Below are 25,546 nucleotides of genomic sequence, written 5' to 3' on the forward strand. Positions count from 1 at the left end.
TCATTGGTAGCTTGATGGGGATGGCACTGAATCTATAAATTACCTTGGGCAGTATGGCCATTTTCATGATATTGATTCTTCCTATCCAGGAGCATGGAATGCCCTTCCATGTGTTTGTGTCCTCTTTTATTTTGTTGAGCAGTGGTTTGTAGTTCTCCTCGAAGAGGTCTTCAACATCCCTTGTAAGTTGGATTCCTAGGTATTTCATTCCCTTGAAGCAATTGTGAATGGGAGTTCACTCATGATTTGGCTCTCTGTTGGTCTGTTATTGGTGTATAGGAATGCTTGTGATTTTTACACATTGATTTTGTATTCTGAGACTTTGCTGAAGTTGCTTATCAGCTTAAGGAGATTTTGGGCTGAGACGATGGGGTTTTCTAAACATACAATCATGTCCTCTGCAAACAGAGACAATTTGACTTCCTCTTTTCCTAATTGAATACCCTTTATTTCTTTCTCCTTCCTGATTGCCTGGCCAGAACTTCCAATACTATGTTGAATAGGAGTGGTGAGAGAGGGCATCCCTGTCTTGTGCCAGTTTTCAAAGGGAATGCTTTTAGTTTTTGCCCATTCTGTATGATATTGGTGTGGGTTTGTCATAAATAGCTCTTATTATTTTGAGATATGTTCCATCAATACCTAGTTTATTGAGAGTTTTTAGCATGAAGAGCTGTTGAATTTTGTCGAAGGCCTTTTCTGCGTCTATTGAGATAATCATGTGGTTTCTGTCTTTGGTTCTGTTTATATGCTGGATTATGTTTATTGATTTGCATATGTTGAACCAGCCTTGCATCCCAGGGATGAAGCCAAGTTGATCGTGGTGGATAAGCTTTTTGATGTGCTGCTGGATTCGGTTTGCCAGTATTTTACTGAGGAGTTTTGCATCGAAGTTCATCAGGGATATTGGTCTAAATTCTCTTTTTTTGTTGTGTGTCTGCCAGACTTTGGTATCAGGATGATGTTGGCCTCATAAAATGAATTAGGGAGGATTCCCTCTTTTTCTATTGATTGAAATAGTTTCAGAAGGAATGGTACCAGCTCCTCTTTGTACCTCTGGTAGAATTCAGCTGTGAATCCGTCTGGTCCTGGACTTTTTTTGGTTGGTAGGCTATTAATTATTGCCTCAATTTCAGAGCCTGTTCTTGGTCTATTCAGGGATTCAACTTCTTCCTGGTTTAGTCTTAGGAGGGTGTATATGTCCAGGAATTTATCCATTTCTTCTAGATTTTCTAGTTTATTTGCATAGAGGTGTTTATAGTATTCTCTGATGGTAGTTTGTATTTCTGTGGGATTGGTGGTGATATTCCCTTTATCATTTTTTATTGCATCTCTTTGATTCTTCTCTCTTTTCTTCTTTATTAGTCCTGCTAGTGGTCTATCAAGTTTGTTGATCTTTTCAAAAAACCAGCTCCTGGATACATTGATTTGTTGTATCTCTATCTCCTTCAGTTCTGCTCTGATATTAGTTGTTTCTTGCCTTCTGATAGCTTTTGAATGTGTTTGCTTTTGCTTCTCTAGTTCTTTTAAAGGTGATGCTAGGGAGTCAATTTTAGATCTTTCCTGCTTTCTCTTATGGGCATTTAGTGTGTTACATTTCCCTCTACATGCTGCTTTAAATGTGTCCCAGAGATTCTTTGTTGTGTTGTCTTTGTTCTCACTAGTTCAAAGAACATCTTTATTTCTGCCTTCATTTCATTATGTACCCAGTAGTCATTCAGGAGCAGGTTGTTCAGTTTCCATGTAGTTGAGCGATTTTGAGTGAGTTTCTTAATCCTGAGTTCTAGTTTGATTGTACTGTAGTCTGAGAGAGAGTTTGTTATAATTTCTGCTCTTTTACATTTGCTGAGGAGTGCTTTACCTCCAACTATATGGTCAACTTTGGAATAAGTGGGAAGTGGTGCTAAGAAGAATGTATATTTGTTTATTTGGGGTGGAGAGTTCTGTAGATGTCTATTAGGTCCACTTGGTGCAGAGCTGCATTCAATTCCTGGATATCCTTGTTAACTTTCTGTCTCATTGATTTGTCTAATGTGGACAGTGGGGAGTTAAAGTCTCCCATTATTATTGTGTGGGAGTCTAAGTCTCTTTGTAGGTCTCTAAGGACTTGCTTTATGAAACTGAGTGCTCCTGTATTGGGTGCAATATATTTAGGAGAGTTAGCTCTTCTTGTTGAATTGATCCCTTTACCATTATGTAATGACCTTCTTTGTCTTGTTTGATCTTTGTTGGCTTAATGTCTGTTTTATCAGAGACTAGGATGGCAACCCCTGCTTTTTTTTGTTTTCCATTTGCTTGGTAGATCTTCCTTCATCCCGTTATTTTGAGCCTATGTGTGTCTCTGCATGTGAGATGGGTCTCCGGAATACAGCACACTGATTGGTTTTGACTCTTTATCCAATTTGCCAGTCTGTGTCTTTTAATTGGAGTATTCAGCCAATTTACATTTAAGGTTAATATTGTTATGTGTGAATTTGATCCTATCATTATGATGTTAGCTGGTTATTTTGCTCGTTAGTTGATGTAGTTTGTTTCTAGAATCGATTGTCTTTACAATTTGGCATGTTTTTGCAGTGGCTGGTATAGGTTGTTCCTTTCCATGTCTGGTGCTTCCTTCAGGACCTCTTGTAAGGCAGGCCTGATGGTAACAAAATCTCTCAGCATTTGCTTGTCTGTAAAGGACTTTATTTCTCCTTCACTTATGAAGCTTAGTTTGGCTGGATATGAAATTCTGGGTTGAGAAGTATTTTCTTTAAAAATGTTGAATATTGGTCCCTACTGTCTTCTGGCTGGTAGCATTTCTGCCGAGAGATCCACTGTTAGTCTGGTGGGCTTCCCTTTGTGGGTAATCCGACCTTTCTCTCTGGCTGCCCTTAATATTTTTTCCTTCATTTCAACTTTGGTGAATCTGACAATTATGTCTCTTGGGGTTGCTCTTCTCGAGGAGTATCTTTGTGGTGATCTCTGTATTTCCTGAATTTGAAGGTTGGCCTGCCTTGCTAGGTTAGGGAAGTTCTCCTGGATAATACCCTGAAGAGTGTTTTCCAAGTGGTTCCATTCTCCCCATCACTTTTGGGTACACTAATCAGATGTAGATTTGGTCTTTTCACACAGTGCCATATTTCTTGGAGGGTTTGTTCATTTCTTTTTACTCTTTTTTCTCTAAATTTCTCTTCTCACTTCATTTCATTCATTTGATCTTCAATCACTGGTACCCTTTCTTCCACTTGATTGAACTGGCTACTGAAGCTTGCGCATGCGTCACATAGTTCTTGTGCCATCATTTTCAGCTCCATCAGGTCATTTAAAGTCTTCTCTGCACTGTTTATTCTAGTTAGCCATTTGTCAAATCTTTTTTCAAAGTTTTAGCTTCTTTTCGATGGGTTTGAACATTCTCCTTTAGCTCAGAGAAGTCTTTTATTACCGATCGTCTGAAGCCTTGTTCTATCAACTCATCAAAGTTATTCTCTGTCTGGCTTTGTTCCGTTGCTGGCAAGGAGCTGTGTTCCTTTGGAGGAGAAGAGGCGCTCTGATTTTTAGAATTTTCAGCTTTTATGCTCTGGTTTCTCCCCATCTTTGTGGTTTTATCTACCTTTGATCTTTGATGATGGTGATGTACAGATTGGGTTTTGTTGTGGATGTCCTTTCTGCTTGTTAGTTTTCCTTCTAACAGTCAGGACCCTCAGCTGCAGGTCTGTTGGAGTTCGCTGGAGGTCTACTCCAGACCCTGAGTATCACCAGTGGAGGCTGCAGAACAGCAAGTACTGCAGAAATGTTGCTGCCAGATCCTTCCTCTGGAAGCTTTGTCTCAGAGGGGCACATGGCTGTATGAGGTGTCAGTTGGCCCCTACTGGGAGTTGTCTCCAAGTTAGGCTACTCAGGGGTCAGGGACCCACTTGAAAAGGCAGTCTGTCCGTTCTCAGATCTCAAACTCCATGCTGGGAGAACCACTACTCTCTTCAAAGCTGTCAGACAGGGATGCTTAAGTCTAAAGAAGTTTCTGCTGCCTTTTGTTCAGCTATGCCCTGCCCCCAGAGGTGGAGTCTACAGAGGTAGGCAGGCCTCCTTGAGCTGCGGTGGGCTCCACCAAGTTCGAGTTTCTCAGCTGTTTTGTTTACCTACTCAAAACTCAGCAATGATGGATGCCCCTCCCCTAGCCTCGCTGCCACCTTGCAGTTGGCTCTCAGACTGCTGTGCTAGCAGTGAGCCCACTCTGTGGGCATGCGACCCTCCGAGCCAGGAGTGGGATATAATCTCCTGGTGTGCTGTGTGCTAAGATCGCTGGAAAAGTGCAGTATTAGGGTGGCAGTGTCCCGATTTTCCAGGTACCGTCTGTCATGGCTTTCCTTGGCTAGGACAGGGAAATTCCTTACCCCTTGTGCTTCCTGGGTGCACCCACTGTCCGACAAGTCCCAATGAGATGAACCTGGTACCTCAGTGGGAAATGCAGAAATCACCCGTCTTCTGTGTCACTCATGCTGGGAGCTATAGAATGAAGCTATTCCCATTTGGCCATCTTGGAACTCTGTAGCACTATTTACAATAGCAAAGACACGGAACCAACCCAAATGCCCATCAGTGATAGACTAGATAAAGAAAATGTAGCACATACACACAATGGAATACTATGCAGCCATAAAAAGGAATGAGATCATGTCCTTTGCAGGGACAGAGATGAAGCAGGAAGCCAACATCCTCAGCAAACTAACACAGGAACAGAAAACAAAACACCGCATGTTCTCACTCCTAAGTGGGAGTTGAACAATGAGAACACATGGACAGAGAGGGGGACAACACATACTGGGGTCAGTCAGGGGGTCGGAGGCAAGGGGAGGGAGAGCTTTAGGACACATAGCTAATGCACGGAGGGCTTAAAACATAGATGATGGGTTGACAGGTGCAGAAAACCACCATAGCACACATATTCCTATGTAACAAACCTGCAGGTTCTGCACTTGTATCCTGGAACTTAAAGTAAAATAAAATAAGTTGTCTAAGTACATCGCACAAGTTTAAATAGGAGAATATAAAGTGGTCTGCATTTCTACTGTACTGTAGCCATAGATGATGCCTTCCTTCCCAACTTTTCTAGCATTGGTTACTGAGACCAATCAAACATGATTTATTTCATACTCAGGGATTCCCCATCCAAGTATGAGCTCCTTAAAACCAGGGACTGATGAGGTCCAATTCATTTAATTCATTTCTGTAGCCTGGCACAACAGTATCACACAGAACATGCTCTGAATCCATCTATCCACCTATGCTTCCATTTACTTTGAAAGAGAATTTGAGGCAGTCATGTATAAAATAGCATTATACTAAGAAATGTAAACTAACAGTTATTTGCATGCACATCCAGCTTTGGATAAGATCATTTTTAATTGGCTGAACATTTAGAAGAGTTGGTATGCAAATTAGATCATAACATAAGCAGATATTTTCAATTTAACAGTAAATGTGAGTGTGTGTAACCGAGCTTAGGTCTCACTTTCTCTGTATTCCACATTTGATCTCTCAGAAGCCTGCCAATCTCTTGACCTCAATTCCCAGTCATCATTATTACTGTCCTCATTCAAGTCCTTGTGGCTTTTTGTCTGTTGACTAATCTACTAAAACTAATCTCCCTGCCTCTGGTTATGTGTCCTCAGGCCTTTATCCTCATGGCTTCAAAGCAGAGATTTTTACAACTGAGATATGAATATGTCCACATACTCTTCTAACCTTTCACTGGTTCCCCCTTGGTCTGCTAGACGAAGTTCAATTCTTTAGCATGTTTTACAGAGATGTGGTCTCTGCCCTACTCTCTAACTTTTATTGTAAGCCATTCTTCTAAGAATAGTTTGTGCCACAGCTGAACTTCTGGACTATTTGCCACTACCCTCAAATTAGCCTTGTTATTTTTCACTTCCATGTCTTTCTTCCCATACCAGTTTCCTACCAATTCGACTATCTGTACCCTCCTTTGCCTGGTTTGTCCTTATTTATCTTTTAGGGCTCAGCACAAATGCCTTCTTCCCTGTAAAGAGCTTCCTAAACTAGATTTGTGCCAACTCTGTACCGTGTACTTCTGTTATAGCACTCATCTCACTTTTATGAATCTTCTGTCTCCCCTATTGGACAGCCTTAATAATTCAACAAGTTTGTATTAAGTACCCTTCTATGAACCTGGCACTGAGCTGGATACAAAGAGAACTTGTCTTTATTTTGTGGAGTTTTGTTTTTGAGATGGAGTTTTGCTCTTGTCGCCCAGGCTGGAGTGCAGTGGTGCGATCTCAGCTCACTGTAACCTGTGCCTCCCAGATTCCAGGTGATTCTCCTGTCTTAGGAGAGTATCTGAATAGCTGAGATTATAGGTGCCCACCATCAAGCCCGGCTAATTTTTGTATTTTTAGTAGAGACAGGGTTTCAACATGTTGGCCAGGCTGGCCTTGAACTTCAGACCTCAGGTGATCTGCCCGCCCCAGCCTCCCAAACTGCTGGGATTACAGGCATGAGCCACTGTGTCCCATATGGCCCTTGTCTTTAAGGGGCTCAGAGTGTTCTAGAAAAGGGGATTAGTAACTAATAAGAATAAAAGAGTGTGCTAAGAGCTGGAGTTGGATCTTAAAGGACAAGTAAAATCATTGAGATGGTAAAGAACTCCCCAAGCAGGGAAAGCAGACTGTATAAAGGGACAGAGAAGTGCAATGACAGGAGGCATGGAGAAGCTGTGAGGAGGGCAATCTAGTGTTAATAACAGGCACATGTGTGGGACTGGAGGAGATAGACCATGAACTGTATAATGTAGCCAGAAAATTATCTGAGCCATGTCTCAAGTGGCTATGGGGAAAACTGAAGGATTTGGGCTGGGGAGTAACATGTCATTTTCATGGAGTAGAATACCACTCTCATCACTCTGAGAAAAATGGGTTGAAGTAAAGGAAGATCAGGTAAGAAGAAGGGCTGGTCATCACTGCCTGCTGTAACACTTCTTCCTTGAGCAACACAAGCTGCACGAGTATGTCATGTTAAGCTGTGCACTAAGAGAAAGTAAACCCCGATTCAGGGGTCTGTAAATCCTCCAGATACTGGGTATATAGGTCATGTGACAAAATGGACTAGTCAATGACATAAAAACATCCATGACCCTATTGAGAAAGTGTCAACTTACCAATTTTCCAGTAACACTCTGACCACCTTCATTCAGCCAGAACCCAGGTACCATGGCTGAGAAATAAGGCCCCCAGACGCCTGGTACAAAAATTGGGTCTTTGCTGATCTGGAAAGAAAGATGGAAAATATGTGAAAACATTGACTCTCAGGGGTAGAGGAAGGGTTCTCCTCCTAATATTTCTATGACCATGGAATTCAGCTTCTTACTGAATGCCTTTTATGGTGGGGAAGTCACTCTCTCCCAAGAAAGGCCATGGCTCCTTTTTTTTTTAGAAACTTTCCTGATAAACTCATTTAAATGTCAAGGTAATAAAAATGATCATTTTGGAAAGAAACTGATAAGGTGTTTCCCTGTTGGCTCCCTCATTATGGCAGAGATTGCAAAGGTGGTCCCCATTCTCCACCCTTCCTGTGTCAACACCCTTTGCAATGAGACTTTGCAGCCCCTCACACTGAGATGTGGGTCTATCTCCCTACCCCTTCAATCTACGCCAGTCTTGTGACTTGTTTTGCCAAGGGAATGAGGCAGATGTGAGACTGGGCCAGTTTTCTAAGCCTAGGTCTCAAAAGGGCTGTGTGCTTCTGTTCTGTCTTTTGCTCCTCAAACTTGGCCACAAGAACATGCCCTGACCACGCTGCTGGGTGACAGGAGATGTGCAACAGAGCTGAGTCTGTTCAGTTGTCTCAGGTGATTTCCCAGATATATGAAAGAACTCAGGCAACACCAACAAATATTCCTAGGTAATCAGTATCGACCAGCCCAATCATCAGACTCACCTAGCCAACCAACAAACTAGTGAGCAAAAATAAATGTCTACTGTTGTTTGTCACTAAGGTTTTGTATTTGTCTGTAACTTAGCATTTGGGGGACAATAATAACTGATATATTTCTTTCCTTTTACAAACATGTACTGCTACCTACTAACAATCCCGTCCCCCTATTTGGTCCTGGGGAAACAAAGATGAATCAGAGTTCTTACTTTCCAGAAGCTCTCTTCTAGTGGAGGAGCTATACAAATAAATAGACAAATAGAATATAGTGTGGTTCATGAGATGGTAAAGACAAAATACAAAATATTGTGGATGGGCACAGGAGGTGAGGAATGTGCTAAAGATTATACAAAGATAGAGGCCACCATTTAGATATATAACCCAAGGCCAACTGCCCAGAATCAAGTAGTAAAACTTAAGTCATTCTGATTTCCCTGAGTTGCTAGCTCTCATAAACAAAGCATAAAACATAAGCTTTATCCCCCTGTCAGCATAATTTGATGAAATTAAAACGTAAGCTTTAGGTCCTTGTCAGCATGATTCAGGAAAATTAAATCAATCAGCTATAGACAAATCAGTTTAAACAGCCCTGTTTGCCCTGAAAAAAAAAAAATGTTAACACGTAACAGCCAATGACTAAAAAGGTCAAAATACTTTCTCCTTCATGTTTCATAAACTGCACTGTAACTGCCATAAGGTGAACTTCTTACCACTTGAAGTCTTCCTGATGGCAATCTGTACTTTTTGTAAGATAGTAAACTTTCAAATTTTTCCTAACTTATTCTCATTTTATTTTTGACAAGTGGAATGGTACAGAGGTGCCTTCTTAAAAGAAAGGAACATAAACTAAGTTTGAAAAGACTAGTAGGATTTTGCTAAAGTAAAACAGGCATTCCAGGTAGAGGGAAGAGCCTGAACAAAGCCATGTGGGTAAGAGAGGTGCTCTCAGGTGCTCTCAGTAATCAAGATAGTGCCATTTTTTTTTTTTTTTTTTTAGCAGACCATAGCAGTCCCTTCAACTGTAAGGAAAGCATGTAAACAGATGAACTAGAACAGGTGGGGATAGACCATGTGTTCACTCATCTGCAGTGGTACATGCTTCTCATCTATTCAGCAGTAAGGAATGCTGATGTCACATTTATGGTCACAGAAATATTTACCTAGAGGGTAGGGAAGAAAAGGGAGTTAGGCATACAAGTTGTATTCCAGCAGATCTTAAGGTTGGGCAGAGAATCTATTCATTTATATATTTCACAAATATTTACTCAGCCCTTACTATGTACTTGGTAATGTGCTAGGCCCAGAGGATACAGAAGTGATTACTAGCATTGTAGCATGGGGACAGACCTTATTTAATTGTCTTGACCTCAGCTACCCTGGTTACCTCTTTACTAAACCAGAGATTCCTCAAATCAGTAGGATTTCCAGCTCCAGAATGGGAATAGGGTGAAGGAAGGCAAAAAACAAAAACAGCATAACATTGTCAACTTTAAATTTTGTCAAATAAGGACAATTTTTCAAAAGGAACATTTTAACATCAAAATAGAAAGAATCATCTCAGGGAGAAAAAAGATAGGCTTTCATAAGAAAAGTAAGTTCAGCTTACATTAACATATACATTCATTTCTTTACTGGTTCAACAGACGTTTCCTGAGTTCCTAGTCCAGGTCTGTGCCAGGCACAGAGATAAATGGTGAACAAGAGCATAGTCCTGTCCTCACAGAGCATCTGATCTTGAGAGGGAAGCAGACCAGAGTGACCAATTACACAGGTCTGGCCAGGACTTTCCCAGTTTCAGCACTGAAAGTCTTGCCTTCTGGAAAACTCAGTCTCAGCCAACCTGGGAAAACTGGCTATCTTAAGACAAACATTAATCAGATCATTACACAAATATGTAATTACCAACTGTGAGAATCAATGAGGGAAAGCCAAAAGGTATTAACAGAACACATAAATGAGGTACCTAATTCAGTCTAGGTGACAGGGAATGCTTCTCCGAGGAAACTGTATATGAATTAAGATTTAAAACATGCATGGAAATTATTCAGGTGGGTGAGTTTGAGTGTGGTGTGTATGCGCGCGAGAGAAAGAATGCATGAGTGAGCTATGGCGAATGTTCCAGTCACAAGAAGCGCATACTAACTGGTACTTATTTTCACCACTCTGCCTTTATTTGCCTAGTGAAAATTTTATCAGGTGCCAATTCTAGAAATTTCTTTCCTAAGTCCCAGAGCTTCTTTGAGGTGAGTGAGGCAGTTCATATTCATTACCACTTAGGACCCAGGGTTTGCACAGGTAGAGCCAAAGCCAAATCGTCTCATTCTGTGTCTTGCACCCCCCTGCTTCCAGAACTCCTGGCCCCATTTGAGAGATTAGTCCCCGAGAGGTGTAAGTTGTCCATGGTTAGTACACGGACGACCACGATGGGATTTGAACTGAGGCAGATGTTGACCTCAAACTCTATGATGATGCTCTTTACTTGTATGCATAAATTGCTTAGGAAGGATACACGTCACTTCCCTTCTTCCCATCCCCTATCCCACAATTTGGGGATGTTACTGCATCGGCTGCAGCAAGACTTCATTAGAAGATTGTGGCTTTGCTGCTCCGAAATGTCAGAGGATGATTTTGCTTGGCTCTGTCCAGGGAGAAAGTTTTGAGTTGACCTCTTTTTGCGGCCACTCATCTGGAATAGCACATGCTTCTCCTCAGACATCCTGTATAAAGCAAGGAAACAAAGAGTACTTCTAGTAACTTTCAAACCCTGTGTTCTTAGAAGAATCTAGGAATTCCTGGTTTGTTTTGGGAGAGAGAAAAAGAATGCACACTTGTGTATTTATGTGTCATTTAATCTTTTGCAACAAACCTAAATATTTAAAAATGTTTTTGTGAAAGCTCCTTCCATGCTAATGGCTATCTTGGCCTGGAGGCTGCTCCATGACCCTAAAGAAGGGGAGCTCATCATACCACACTGATGACAGGTATCCATGCAGGACACTGACTTCCCAGTAATAACGACACTGTTGGCAGCAACAACAATAGCTGAGACTTACTGTGTACTTAGTAAAGGCCTGATTCTAAGCATATTACAGGTATTAAATCACTTAATCTTCACAGTAATTCTAAGGGAAAATTCTGTTATTATTCCTATTGTACAGATATGTAAACTGAGGCAGAGAGTTAAATAATATGCCCAGTATTACAAAAACTGAAAGCAGTCAGGCATCAGGCTCTATATTTGTCTCTGCCAAATTATAGTCTTAATTTTAGGCTACCATTACTTCTTTGAGTCTTTCATCTGTTTTGAAGAGCAGAAAGCAAGGGCCATTAGAGCCAACACAGGCTTACTCAAAGTGAACATAACCTTCTGGCCTTGATGACAAGTGGGTTAGGGAATCTTCATTTCTAAAAAGTTTTCGTTAGGTGTTCCCTGATACACCAGTGAACAACAGAAGAGAAAGTATGGGTCGGGACAAAGGCCCGTCGTGATTCTAGTCCTGACTCTGCCCAATTCTCAGCCAGGTGATCTTAAGTAAGGTAGCCTTTCTGAGCCTCAGTTTCCTCAACTCCAAAATGGGAGGAATGCATGAATGCTAGAGGACTTTTGTAAAGATTAAGTAAGCTGTCACATATAAATGGTTTATTATATGTTAAACACCAAATAAATGTTAGCTCTCCTTGAAATGAGGCTTGTATGATGGAATAGTCAGGTGACTGGCTGAACAGCCACAGGCAATAGTAATCACAACCATGTAAGGGGGTCTCTAGATTTGTCCTTGGTCTTAGTTTAGTCAACATGCTTAATAATGGAGTAGACGACGATACAGAAGAAAAGCTTATATTTTCAAATGCTAACGCTTGGAAAAATAGCTTATTACAGGATGTGTTCAAATTAAGATTTGAAATTACCTCAAAGAGCTAGAACACTAAGCAAAATTAAGAAAACAGGTAACATTTATTTACTTATATGGTTAAAAACTTACACTTAAAAGGTATTGGTAGTATTCTCTTTCATAGGCTTGGTGGTGGGAATACTGGTGTTCATTTTGGTATTTTGTTTAAACTGTGCTTAGACATTTGGTGTACTCTTTGTGTCTAATACAAATATCATTATAGAAACTTCAAAAACAACAAATAAAAACATTTGGTTGCATACTGTATGTCAGACACTGAGCTCAATAAGGCTATAAAAACAAGGCAAAATATTACTACTACTATTACTACTACTACTACTACTAATAATAATAATAATAACAAAGTAGCACGGTTCCTTTCCTCAAGGAGTTCCTAATCAGACAGGGCAGCGAGGTAGAAATAAAAAAATAACAACAAAACATGGCAAGTGCTATAAAAAGGTAAAAGAGGAGTGCAGTACCAGCCCAAAGGAAGGAATAACTCACTGCCTGGGAAAAGAGTGAGCATTTCACAGAGGTGGCCACCTTGAAGCAAGGCCTTGAACGAGGAGGAAATACTTGCTTGGGCAGAGAGGAAGGGCAGCCCAGGCAGTAACAGCTATGTAGACAAGGCTCAGAGTCACGAAGCTCTGCACACATTTTGATTTCAGGGAGCTCCATATAAAGGTCTGCATTTTACTTTAAATAAAAGATCACGTGGTTTGAAGGATGGGTATAGTTTTGCATCAACAGATCCTACTGATTCTCAAAAATCCAATTTTAAAACAATTATGGTTGGGAAAAAAACCATTGAAAAGAGCCTTTAAATCAGTTAATAATTATAATAATAAATCATATAGAAATAATAAAAGAGTCATTGCTAAGAGTTATTTGCATTTATCATATGCTACAGACTCTTCTAGGCTCTTCACCTATATTATCACATTTAATACTCATGATAACCCAATGAGAGAGGTCCTATTATTATTATTATTATTATTTTTTTTTTTTTTCTGAGACAGAGTCTCGCTCTGTCGCCCGGGCTGGAGTGCAGTGGCCGGATCTCAGCTCACTGCAAGCTCCGCCTCCCGGGTTCACGCCATTCTCCTGCCTCAGCCTCCCGAGTAGCTGGGACTACAGGCGCCTGCCACCTCGCCCGGCTAGTTTTTTGTACTTTTTTTTTTTTTTTAGTAGAGACGGGGTTTCACCGGGTTATCCAGGATGGTCTCGATCTCCTGACCTCGTGATCCGCCCGTCTCGGCCTCCCAAAGTGTTGGGATTACAGGCTTGAGCCACCGCGCCCGGCCAAGAGGTCCTATTACTATACTTACTTCACAGATGAGGAAATAGAAGCTGCAGGAGGTCAAATAGCTAGTAAATAGAAGAGGAAGGCTTTCAGGATCCAAATTATGAACCACCAACTTATTTCCCTCTCTATAACTAGCTCTCCTCAGCTATAAAATCAATTGATTGGACTAGAAATGTTTAATATCTCTTTCGTCTTTGAGGTTTTCTAAGATTTCATGAAGTTGAGTCATTCCAGCCCAGCTGGTCAATCAGAACTCTTTAGCTAGCTATTTCAACATAGACTCTGCCCTCACATGGCCTGGACTTCATGGGATTGTCTTGGGCTAAATCCTGGGGCTTCTTGAAGTACTCACTTTGTTCTATTGGTAGTACCCTTAGTACTTGCTGTGCTCCATAACCTTTGGCCAAGATTATTGTGGGTTTTTCTGTCAACTTCATGAGTTGTATTTAATGGCTACTGTCTAAAACATCTTACATTAGCTGATTAAGTATTCAGTAAATATATATTGGATACACACTGAGTTCAAACTACTGTTTTAAACATGAAAAGATACAGGAAGACAGACATCAGAGCCAGCAAGTAAGTGATGTAGTCTCTGTCCTCCTGAAGCTTACAATCTAGGGGGACTTGGAATTCAGTATGGGCTGGGACATAACCCAGGTATCAAGTGACTTGTAGGTGTACATTTGTATTCAGACTTAGAGTTACCCTGACAGTCTATAGAGTCAAACACAGTCAGTCCATATTATAGCTGGAGACACAGGGATGAAGAGGGTAAGCAAATTGCCCAGGATCATAAAGATCAGAAATGATGGAGCTGGGATTAGAAGCCTCTTTCCATGTGCTCCTGCCTCTCTTTCTGTCGATGCCCAAGTTGGCTCAATGAGTGCATGCCACTGGCTTAGTTTCATCTAAGGCAATGTGCCCGTCAGCCGAGTTTCCCTGTGGTGACAAAGCCCAGAAGCCTGCTCACACCTCTTCTGGGAGAGATGACTGGGCTCAGAGCGGGAAGCTGCTCCAGCTCCATTTGTTCTGCCTGCCTGCAACGCCATCACCTCGAGGCTGGCCTAAGCCTCTGGCAGGGGCAAGAGGCAGGCTCCAGGCGCCAGTCATCCTGGGAGGGAACAGGAGGTTTTGTTTTGAATGCCTCCGGCCAGGTTGGGAATTTTAGAGGGTAGCCACAGGCATGTGTGGGACTGGGTATTTCCGTGGTGGCTCATCTCTCCCTCCAAATGGACTGTGCTATCGTCTTACTAGAGAAAAACCATTTGTACACAATCCAGCCAACTCCTAGATCACCACACAGTAGTACCAAAAGAAAAATAAAAAGCATAGAGAATTTTGTTTACGAATGGGGGGCTCTCAGCACTAACCTTTATTTCTGCATTTCTCAGACTGAATTGTAAATAGCTGTTAATGTCTGCCTCTCCCATGAAATAGTGAGGAGTCATATCTTATCTTAAAGGCAGACACATGATTTAGTAACATGAGCACAGCCTTAGCAGTCAGACAAACTTGGGTAATTCTGGTTAGGTCATTTGCTGACCTGAGACTCAGTTTCCTTATCTGTTGATGGGGATCATCTCATTGACCACAGAGCTGTGTCTAAGTCCTAGATGGGGTAATGTATATAAAGATCCTAGGACACAGTATGCTCTCAAGGCATGTTAAGCCACAGATGGCTAAATTCTACTCCTTTTTGGGACAGTGGAAAAGTCTGGTGTCCAAAGAGCTGGGTGCAGGTCCAGCCTCTAACTCATTTTTAGCTTCATCTCTTTGGTAGGCTCTTCTTTCTCCTCCCTCCTGGATTCTCCCCTGTGTTCATCTCACTCCCTACATCTCTTAGGGTCAGCTCATCCAGTCCTACTTGTGCAATGACAATTTTTATCCCACACTCAGGCCTTGCTCGTGAGCTCCACACGGGACCTTTGGCCTGGATGGCTAATCCACATGCCTTGTTCTGTAGCTCTGGGATGAAGGACGGCACGTGATATTTTTGACACATCAGATGTGTCTCTGTCTCAGGATACCATTCTTGACTTCCTGATCATTCATCGCTCTCATCTGACAATAGGTCACAGTGCTCTGTCAAATATTTTTCAAACACAAGTCTTCCTGTTTCCAACTATTGCCACCACGTTAGTCCAGCCCTTCATCATTTCTTGCTTGGGTTATTACGAGGGTGATGAAACTGGATTAAACTCGTTTCCCTGACTCAAATAGTGTCCTCCACCCTGTACTCTCTTAAGCCTCACTCAGAGAATCTTTCATACCTCCACCACAATGATCTTTCTAACACACAAATCTAATTCTATCATTTCCCTTACTAAAGTCCTTGAGCAGCTTGCCACTACATATGAGACTGTCTGATCTAGCTTTTACCTTTTTGTCTCATGAAATCCCTTATGTTATCATTTCCCAATCCTCTGCCCCCATCACTTTTTATTGCACCAAGCCCATCACAAGCTAGGCCCCAGACTAAGTGAACAACGTGAAATTCCTCGTGTGCCATTTTCTTTCTCAACTCTTAGTGTTCATAAATTCTCCTCTCTCTGATTAGAGGGCACTCCCTCTCGCCTTCCCCCGGCTAATTTACACATATTCTTTTTATTTTTGTTATTTATATATATATACATATTGAGCCTTGCTCTATTCCCCAGCTGGAGTGAAGTGGCATGATCTCGGCTCACTGTAATCTCTGCCTCCTGGGTTCAAACGATTCTCCTGCCTCAGCCTCCCGAGTAGCTGGGAATACAGGTGCCTGCCACCACGCCCAGCTAATTTTTATATTTTTAGTAGAGATGGGGTTTCACCAGTGTTGGCCAGGGTGCTCTTGAACTCCTGTTCTCAAGTGATCTGCCCGCCTCAGCCTCTCAAAGTGCTGGGATTACAGGGATGAGCCACTGCACCTGGCCACTTATACATATTCTTTTAAGAACATGCATAACCCAGCACTTTGGGAGGCTGAGGCTGGCAGCTCACTGGAGGTCAGGAGTTACGAGAGCAGCCTGGCCAACATGGTGAAACCCTGGCTCTACTAAAAATACAAAAATTAGCTGGGAGTGGTGGCACGTGCCTGTAACACCAACTACTTGGGAGGCTGAGGCAGGAGAATCGCTTGAACCCAGGAGGCAAAGGTTGCAGTAAGCCAAGATAGTGCCACTGCACTCTAGCCTGGGCAACAGGGTGAGACTCCATCTCAAAAACAAACAAACAAACAAACAAAAGAACATGTATAACACTGAACTCAATGTTATCTCCTCTGAAAAGCCTTCTATAAACCCTGACCTCTACCACAATGCTGGGTTACGTACTCCTGCTGCATCTTCAGTTAACTCTGTTATTCCTGTATTGTAGCTTATCATAACATACTCTACATGTGTTAAGTGTACATCTCTATAAATACATCTGTAATGTGTACTACAAGGTAATGTGTACCTGTTTGTAAATTACATCACTACACATATGCAGGACATGGCTACCATTATCATTAACAGGACAATGACACTAACATTAAGGGCAATAATAGGATATAAAACACGTCTAATATTATCTGTAAGCAAGAAATGGTTAACAAAGATCGGGCTTACCAAATTTTCCTCTCCTCTATTTGGGGGTTTCAAAATGGTTAAGAGTTTGCCCTTCCTAGAAACCCAATCTCTTTATTTCAGTCTCAGCAAAACAAGATACGCACAAAACCTATCCACAGATATCTCCTGAGGCTTAGCAGTTTGAGTGGGCGGGGAGGGCACTGAGCTGGTCTGTCACCCTACCAAACACTCCTCAAATTTGGATAGAGGGAGGCAGTCAAATGTTGCCTGCAATGTCCTGAATTACTTGCAAAGTATTTTGGACTCCTTAAATCCTGAATTCCTTATCCTTTATCATTCTTGAAACTCATATGTGATCACAGATAAAATTTAATCCATATGTTTCTCATTCATTTATAGTTAATGTACCCAGATTGCTTTGCAAGAGAGATAGAATAGCCAAAAAACTTGGAAGCCTTCCAAAGTTCATCCACATTTTCTCTCTCCTGTAGACAAGAAGCCACACTTGGCCTTCTGTATACAAATGCCTAACTGGCTCCAGTGAGCCCAGACTGGTTTTCAGCTTTGAAAGCTCTGAGAGCTGTGTGCCTTCAAAGATATAAAATTATATCATGTATTTTTCACAGTCCAAACAATCTGTGGTGGGTAAACACATATTGGTCTATTCTATGGATCAGGCAAAGGAGGAGGAACAGGTGGGGCAGAGTGGGTGCAGGGGAGAGAGCTAACGAGGAGGTAGCGTGCTCCGTCTGCACAATACTCATCAACTGCAGTCTTAGCTCTGTCGCTCTGACATCACGTAGTGAAGTGGATCCTGAGTCAGAACCATATCTTCTATTTCTGTCAAATCCTCCAGGAGTGAGCATAGTACTAATTATGAATTAGTTCTCTAATATGGCAAAACCAATGCTCTTTTTTTGATTCTAAACTGGCTGGTAGGAAAAATAGCTCCCTCCTGCAGACTTCAGAGTTCTGTTAAAAGATGCCTGAGGGCAGGCAGTCTCCAGCCGAGAGTCTCTGCTGTGTGACCTTGGTCTTTGGGGTGTTCATCTGAAAACTGGGACAAATAAGACCTCTCTTACAGATCCGTAAAGATTAAATGTGGCAGAGTCTATTACTGGCCTTGGTGCAGTGCCGGGTACATTCAGTGACCTAGAGAAATGTAGCCTGTGTTAATATCATCACCTCCATACAAGCCAGGGTGAGTTTCTTATTTATGGATTGGAGCTCATGTGGGGGTTTAATTTTTTTTAAAAGACTTGACACTATCTTGACTAGAATTCTGAAGCTGGGTACAGAGGTTATACTGGCTCTAGAGAAGAGGGAGAAAGAATCAACACAATCACTCAGATGGGTTAATTTCTACTTGTAAGATCTGTCAGTGGGCATAAGTAAAATTGAGGGTTTACCTTGTTTACCGCATATTGTATAAAAGCCTTGATTTATATCCAAGCATCTTTTACTAAAAGTCAGAATTTCTGTGCATAAGCATCAATCGTTGCCTTTTGGAAGTATTCCCCAATAGAACCCACTCTTGCTTCTCAGGCTTAGCTCAGAGGAATTCAGGATACATCCATACCAGTCTAGACCTGAAGAATCCTGACCTTCAAAACACTTTCTCCATTTTTGGCGGGATAGAAGATGAGAAGACTAAACTGAATAGGCAAAAAGAATTCAAAAACTCTCCATAGACAACTGGGTAGCTCCCCTGCTTGATTGCAAAAGTATTATGAACTGAGAGGTGTTTATCAAATATCAGTGGAAGTGATGAGGGTGAAGGAATTTAACCCTTCCACTTTCTCTATAACAAAGGAGAAAGTGTGATGGCTGGATGGGAGGAAGTCAGCAGAAGAGAGCTGAAGAGAGAGGGTCTGAAAGCCTACATTCCCTAGCCACCTGACATGCTACCTGGGACAGCACACGGCGGCACATGTGCCAGCACATCTGTGGCAGGTAGAACTGCTCACAGCCTCTTTCTTGCCAGGTCTGGACTAGGCCTGTGAATCCTTCCCAGGCCTGGGTGCCTGGGAGCCACTGCAATCAGCAGGGTGACCTATCTGTGAAAGATGGGCCACTTTCACACACGTTCTTCCAGCTAAGATACTAGGCAAGCCTGAGTCACTCCCAGTTTTGATGGAAAAGGAAACTGAGCTTCAGAAAATCAACTCAGGTTCCTTCCTGGGCTTACACATAGGGCAGAACCAAGACTTAGACCCAAATCTGACTCACAAGTCCATATCCTTCCTAAGACACTTTTTTTTTTTTTGGAGAAAAAAAATATTGAAATAAGGAGAAGCAAGGAAATAGTAGACAGATAGCACCTTCTTCCACATTAGGTCTGGAGGCAGCCCAGATCCTTCTGTGCCCTGAATGGAATATGTCCCTTGGTAAATTCAAGAGAGGTAATGGGATTTTCCTATGTCAGGAAAAAAGAAAAAAAAAAAAAAATCACACATTTAGTGGTATCTTTTCCCTCTTCTCCATATTCAACATTCTCTAAAAATGTTAAGTGAGCCTCATGTTAAAGAAAAAAATAAAACACTTAAAAATTGTTTTTCTATTTAAATGAATTTCTATAAAACAGAAATGGTTTGTAACACAGAGGAGAGGGACACTAGAAAAGAAGAGCCCTCGGAGGGAAAGTGGATCCCGGAGGGCTTAACCTCTGCCTGTGCTCTATAAAAGATCAAGCTAATATGTAAGGTATGTAAACACTGCAGAACAATCAGAAACAAATGAAATGATGGCTTCAGAGTAACAGTATTCAGCTGTGGGCAACAGCCAGGAGGCAGATTTTGTTATGAACAGATCTTAACAAAATGCCTCCGATATGAAGCAGGCCTGATTTTAACCCTTGGAATAGGCTATCTAGGGTATGAACATGTGTCTGGGGCCCATCTGGACTTCCTTAGAAGAAAAAAAGGAAGGAAAGCAACTGTCTGTGAAATATATGACATGATGTAGGGTAGAGTCAGTCCTGTGAGAGTGGCTCAAATAGAGATTGTATATTTTTTTTGGAGATGGAGTCTCGCTCTGTCACCCAGGCTGGAGTGCAATGGCATGATCTGGGCTCACTGAAACATCCGCCTTCTGGATTCAAAGGATTCTTCCGTCTCAGTCTCTCGAGTAGCTGCGACTACAGGTGCTCACCACCAACCCTGGCTAATTTTTTGTATTATTAGTAGAGATGGGGTTTCGCCATATTGGCCAGGCTAGTCTCGAACTCCTGACCTTGTGATTTGCCCACCTCGGCCTCCTAAAGTACTGGGATTACAAGCATGAGCCACTGCACCCGGCCAGACATTGTATATTATTGATCTGTAACATATTTAGCTCATAAAGCAACCTGTGCCAATTATAATTGCTCTTATTATCATTTTTTTTAAAAAAAGCATTACAAATGAATGCAGTGGGGGAAAAGCGAGGGAAGGCAACTAACATTTGCCAAGCAGCTACTACATGCTGTTTGTTTCATATTCTTATCTATAATCTTCATGATAATCTACCATTTCCTTTAGTTTACAAATAAACATGGCTCACAGAAGGTCAAAGCCTTTCTCATTGTCCTACAGGTACCAAGCAGCAGAATGGTGACTTGATCTGGGTCTAACTCCAAAGCTTGTTCCTTTTATACCCAGCTGCCTCTCAGCTACTTGGGAAACAGGAAAGTCAATGAATGTAGGGGCATCAGTGGAACCAGCCCTTCCCCTTTCCAGACATTTTAGCTTTTGTTGTGTGTTTACAGAGAGGGGCCCAAGTGTCAGGACGCTGCCCAAGGGTATTCTCAAGAGTGAACCCAAACCCCATTTCTGGAGATCTGTGCACTTTCCTTCTCTCTCTCCACTCGTCATGTGGCAATCAGAGACAAGATAAAATGAAACTGGCTACCAGGGTCAGCCTGGCTTCCAGGATGTGTGAATTCCGGCAGAACTCTCTGTGTGTTGATACCCTCTGTGCATGGTGTGGGCTTATTTGCCATTGGCCTGGCAATTTGAGAATTTGGCTCTCACCTGCAGGACAGATGTCAGACTCAGGAGTAAGAGCTATTTTTCCATTTCATTGGCTTGCTCTCGTAGGGTGAGACTGAGCACTCAGCCTTGGTAGGAGGAAGCAGCCCTTCATGCCTAGTGCTGGTTGCTGAGGTGTGGGGGCTGGTGAAACTGATTTCTTGGGTGCCTGGTGCCAGGAAGAAGCAGGGCTGGGGCGTACCCAGGTCAGGAATCAGAGATTCGTGCAGCAAGTTTGAGGCCCTCTTGAATCTTGGCTTCTTTCCGTGTAAAAGACAGACAAGGATATTCACCTTTCAGGACATTTGGGAAAATTAGAGGCAATGTTAGACAAACCCTACATACTGCCTTCACATAGTGAATAATCCACATGTGAGAGCTAATTATTTAACTTTATGTACTCTATCTTTTTAAGCTAGGAAATGTTTAATCTACATGTTGCTGAGTTCAGAGTCCAGACTAGTATGGTTAATCCTAGTAAGATACAAACAACAAAGGTGCTGGTAGAGGGGAGGGGATGGCTACAAATACAGTAGGGCGGGTTGGAAGAAATCCAGGTCTTAGTTTTCCATGCCAGACCATGAGGGTTGCAGGGTTCTTTATTTGTGTCCCTAGTGGGTTGATGGTAAAGAGACATCAGACGTTTACACTTGAGGGATTTGTGTTAATTGTTGTCAGGAGTTTACACAACACCTGCCCTCCAGGGTTGCAGAGCTATGAGCTACAGCCTTTTGTGCAGAGCCCCTGGCTTAGTTTCTGACACAGAGTAGGTGCCTAATATGGGATAGGAGAGTAGAGGCCAGGAAGTATCTGGGGCTCTTGGGAATCAAGATTCTCCAGAACAGAGACAATTCACATGACCCTTCGGCAAACATTTAGCTGAGCACCTTCTATGGGTCAGATCATGTGAAAAGGAGAGATAAAAAGATACTGTCCTTGTCCTTGCTTTCCATGCAGTTGGGATGTCTGACAGTTAATGCAAGAATGGCAAGATATTCTGATAAGCACCTCAATAAAGGTGTAAGTTCTTAGGATAACATCAGCTTGAAGAAGGCATGGTTTGGCTGGAAGGTAAACTATACAGTAAGAATTTTTAAAACTTACAAATGTTGGATTGATATATGTGTGATCAAAAGACAGTGGTTTTATTTGCACTCTCTCATTTTATAATTATCACAAGCCTGTGAGATAGGTATCTTTATCCCCATTTTAAAGATGAGGCAACTGAGGATTAGCAGGGTTATGTAACTTGCCCAAAGACAGGCAGCCACGGAGCAGATGTGAAAATAAAATGCCAGACCTCCGAGTGGAAGGGCAGGTAGTTGTCAGATCCTGAAGAACCCTTCATGACATGCATAAATAGAATTCTGTTTTTCTTGAAGGCAATGGGAAGATGATTCCCATTTATACGTTGGTTGCCTTGTAACTAGATGTCCACAAACCCACTGTGGACCCTCTCAAGCATGCATTCAGGATAACCCAGCTGAACTTGCACAGTGGTTCATTTCTGTTTGTTTTGATTCACTCAACAAATGCTCATCGTCTGTTCTGCTGCCGATGGTTCTTGTGGTTACAGGCCACATAAATGTCCCACACAGAGCTGGGCCTTCCCTAGCTCTCTGGAGCTACTGGGCTCCAGATCAGCTCCAGGGTGTGTCAGTATGTGTGTTTTTTTCTATTTTACCCAATCAGCAGTTCTACACAGAGGAAAAAAGGCTTTGCCTCAAATGCATTTCTCCAAGAAGCCTTTCACTGCCTCACCTCATTCTGTCCATCTACTCTTCCCCAAATCCCCTTCTCTACCACCTTTTTTCCAGGCTTTGAATTGCCCAACCCTGCTCATTTCACCTGGTCTTTTAAACCACCTGAGCAGCCCAGGAACAAAAGCCAACACATAAGGGGTGAGCCGTGGACACTTCCGAGTGGCAGGGGGCAGCTGTCAGCTGCACCAGACCTGCTTCCGCCCAGCACCATCATCTCTCTTTCATTCATAACAGGTCTCATGTTGAGGGTCTGCATTTGAATTTGGGCCTTCCACTCCTCACTCTCTTTGACATCTTTGGCTTAGACGTGTTCCACTGGCTCTCCTGGCTCGGGGTATCTTGGTGAGGGTGACCGTCTGGAGGTGGACTCAGATCAGGGCACTAGCCTGGCACCAATATCCTGGAGGGGTGTGTGCATGTTGTGAAGGGCAAAGGTGCTCTCCCATTGAGGAAATGTCCCTCAAGTGGGCTCCCCATTAAGCTTCCTCCATGCCCAGTCCATTTCCTAAAATGTCTCCAACCAACCAAGGTTTTCTAGAGAGCTTTCATGCTCACCAGTTCAACCAATCCTCAAGATACCTCCATAAAGTAGAAAAGATCCTCATGTTCTCAGATGAAGAAATGAAGCCTCAGACATATCGAATGAATTATTCAAGTTTACCTAGATTGAAAGTGTCAATGTCAAAAATAAGACCTTTATTTTTATTTCTAAGGCTAGCAAGTTTTCTGTTGACATAATATTGACAAGGAACGTACATAATTTCAGAGAAGTCAGAATCACCCTGATAGTTCCCCAATGCCATCATCCTACCAGTTTCTTGTAGGATGATGTGCCAAAGAGAACTTCATTCACTGAAACTTTGATTCAGGTAAGAAGAAAGATGTTGCATAGGGATACTTCCTATAGTTAGTTACATCATAGTATAAAAGGACCTGCAGGCATTTATTTTTCCTTAGTGGCAGTGACCAGATACTATGAGATCATCAGCATGGGGTAAGGAGGCTCTCCACATAGCCTATGCCAGATCTTCCTACAGATGTTCCTGGTGAAGCTCAAGGATAGGACCTGAGCATTACAGACACCAGTACACATCTGTGGCATTACAAAATGGTAAACTCCTTTGGATCCTCAAGCATGGGAGAGCCTTCAAAATATCAAAAAAGGTGAGTATTCAACACTGTCACATCTCTAATGTTTGCCTCACTTCAGACCTGAATCCAGGTGAGTGATTATTTCTTTCAAAATTTCCTGAAAGCTGACTTTGTGTGAGGAGCTGTATGAGGCCCTGGTGATATAGAAATGAATGCTCCACAATATCTGCCCTCAAATAATTCACAGCAAGGAAGACATGAGCCAGGTAACTAACAACAAACACAGAAGGATATGCACCATGACAGAGGTACGTACCATGGACGCACATAGATACACCATCTAATCTAGTCTGAAAGCTTGCAGCAAGAGGATCTTAGATGTCTGAGCTAAATGTGAAGGGTAAGTAGGACTTAGGAGAAGGAGTAGAGGGAAGGGTGCTATAGGCAGAGGGACAGGAAGCAGAGAATAGAGAGTGCTCTATGCCACAGATGAAGGACAGAAACTGTGAGGAGTAATAGTGCAATGTGACGCTGGAGAGGTCGTCACAGGCCATACTATGCAGGGGATAATCAGACTTGCTAAGGATTTAAAAGTAATTGCTGTAAGGACAATGGAAAAGGAGAAGAATGACATGATTCCAACTGGTAGAAGAAATAATGGCCAAGACCTTTTCCCTTCTGGGAGAAAATTTTTGCATCTGAAATTAGAATACTGAATTTGATGACTTGTGGGTTTTTTTTTTTTTTTTTTTTAAAGTCTTGCTCTGTTCTCTGGTTAAAGTGCAGTGGGCATGATCATGGCTCACTGCAGCCTCAAATTCTTGGGTTCAAGTGATCCCCCTGCCTTAGCCTCCTGAATAGCTGGGACTACAGGTACCCACCACCACCAATCCAGCTTTTTTTTTTTTTTTTTTTTTAAGAGAGAAGGGTCTCACTATGTTGCCCAGGCTGGTCTCAACTCCTGGCCTCAAGTGATCTTTCCACCTTGGGATTACAGGCTGAATGATCTTTAAAGTTCTTTTTGGGTCTATTACTCTGACAATTTATCAAATAGATGATCACAGCTAAATAAATATTTTTCATGTTATTATAGAGTTGATAGCTAAGCATAATATATTGGTCCCTGAAAGATCACTTAAGTGCTAATGAAGGAGAAAAGACACAAACTTTTGCTTTATGTGGGCTTCATTCAAAGGCAGGTCTGCTACTTACTAGCTGAGTAAATCACTTATGCACTTTCTCTCATGTATAACTAAGGGATAACAATGCATTTTAGGGTCACTATAAGGATTAAATAACACCAAATATTTCAAAATACCTGGCACATAGCAGTAATTCAACAAATGTCCACTGACTTTTAATTGGACAGGGTAGACTGTAGCTCAATATAGTCTTTCCATTTTTACTGTAAAATGTCTATTGTCTATTACATGCTAGTCTTTGGGTATGGAGAGATGAATAAGCCACAGCCCTCCAAAGCTCAAGAACTGATGGGAGAGACACACAGTTAATACATTTTTAGCAAATAAAATGTTATGAATGCAGCAAAAGAAGCAATGTTATAATGAAAAGGTGTTATTTAAGCTGGTGCCCAATAGCTTCTAAACAATCTATTTAAGATAAAATTCAGTGTGTGTCACTCAGAAGAAGCTGTGAGATAATTTGATATCCAGGTTCCATTTTCTGCAATAGAAATGTTCTCAACTAGGGATCCTGATTAAATTTCCCCTCATGCAAATGGTCTCAGGGAATAAAAATAGGAAGGAATAAAAAGATTAAAAAATTAGAAAAAGCATTTGTCCACCTGTAAATTTTTAACTTTTCCAAATTTTGTTATAAAATATTACTGTCCTCCTGGCCAAAAACCTAATGCAGATCTCACTGCAGAGGTGCAGCACTAAGGAGACTGATTGGTCTTCTCCCCCAAGGCATTTCAGGGAAGATAGAAAATGACTTCATGTGCTCAACAGCCCATGTCATTTCCCCAACGTATACATTACATGAGAAG

General features: G+C 42.0%; 1 protein-coding gene across 4 annotated transcripts in view; it reads right to left on the minus strand.

Annotated features, from left to right (window-relative positions):
* Positions 1-25,546, minus strand: part of FGGY (FGGY carbohydrate kinase domain containing) — a 441,241-nt gene that overhangs the window by 150,192 nt on the left and 265,503 nt on the right. For all 4 annotated transcript variants that reach the window (XM_011941258.1, XM_011941249.1, XM_011941265.1 and 1 more), the window contains one exon: positions 7,151-7,258. In XM_011941258.1, the coding sequence (XP_011796648.1) occupies positions 7,151-7,258 (108 nt within the window). The remainder of the gene's footprint in view (positions 1-7,150; positions 7,259-25,546) is intronic.

This window comes from Colobus angolensis, unplaced genomic scaffold, assembly GCF_000951035.1.
Source record: "Colobus angolensis palliatus isolate OR3802 unplaced genomic scaffold, Cang.pa_1.0 Scaffold102, whole genome shotgun sequence".
NCBI lineage: Eukaryota > Metazoa > Chordata > Mammalia > Primates > Cercopithecidae > Colobus > Colobus angolensis.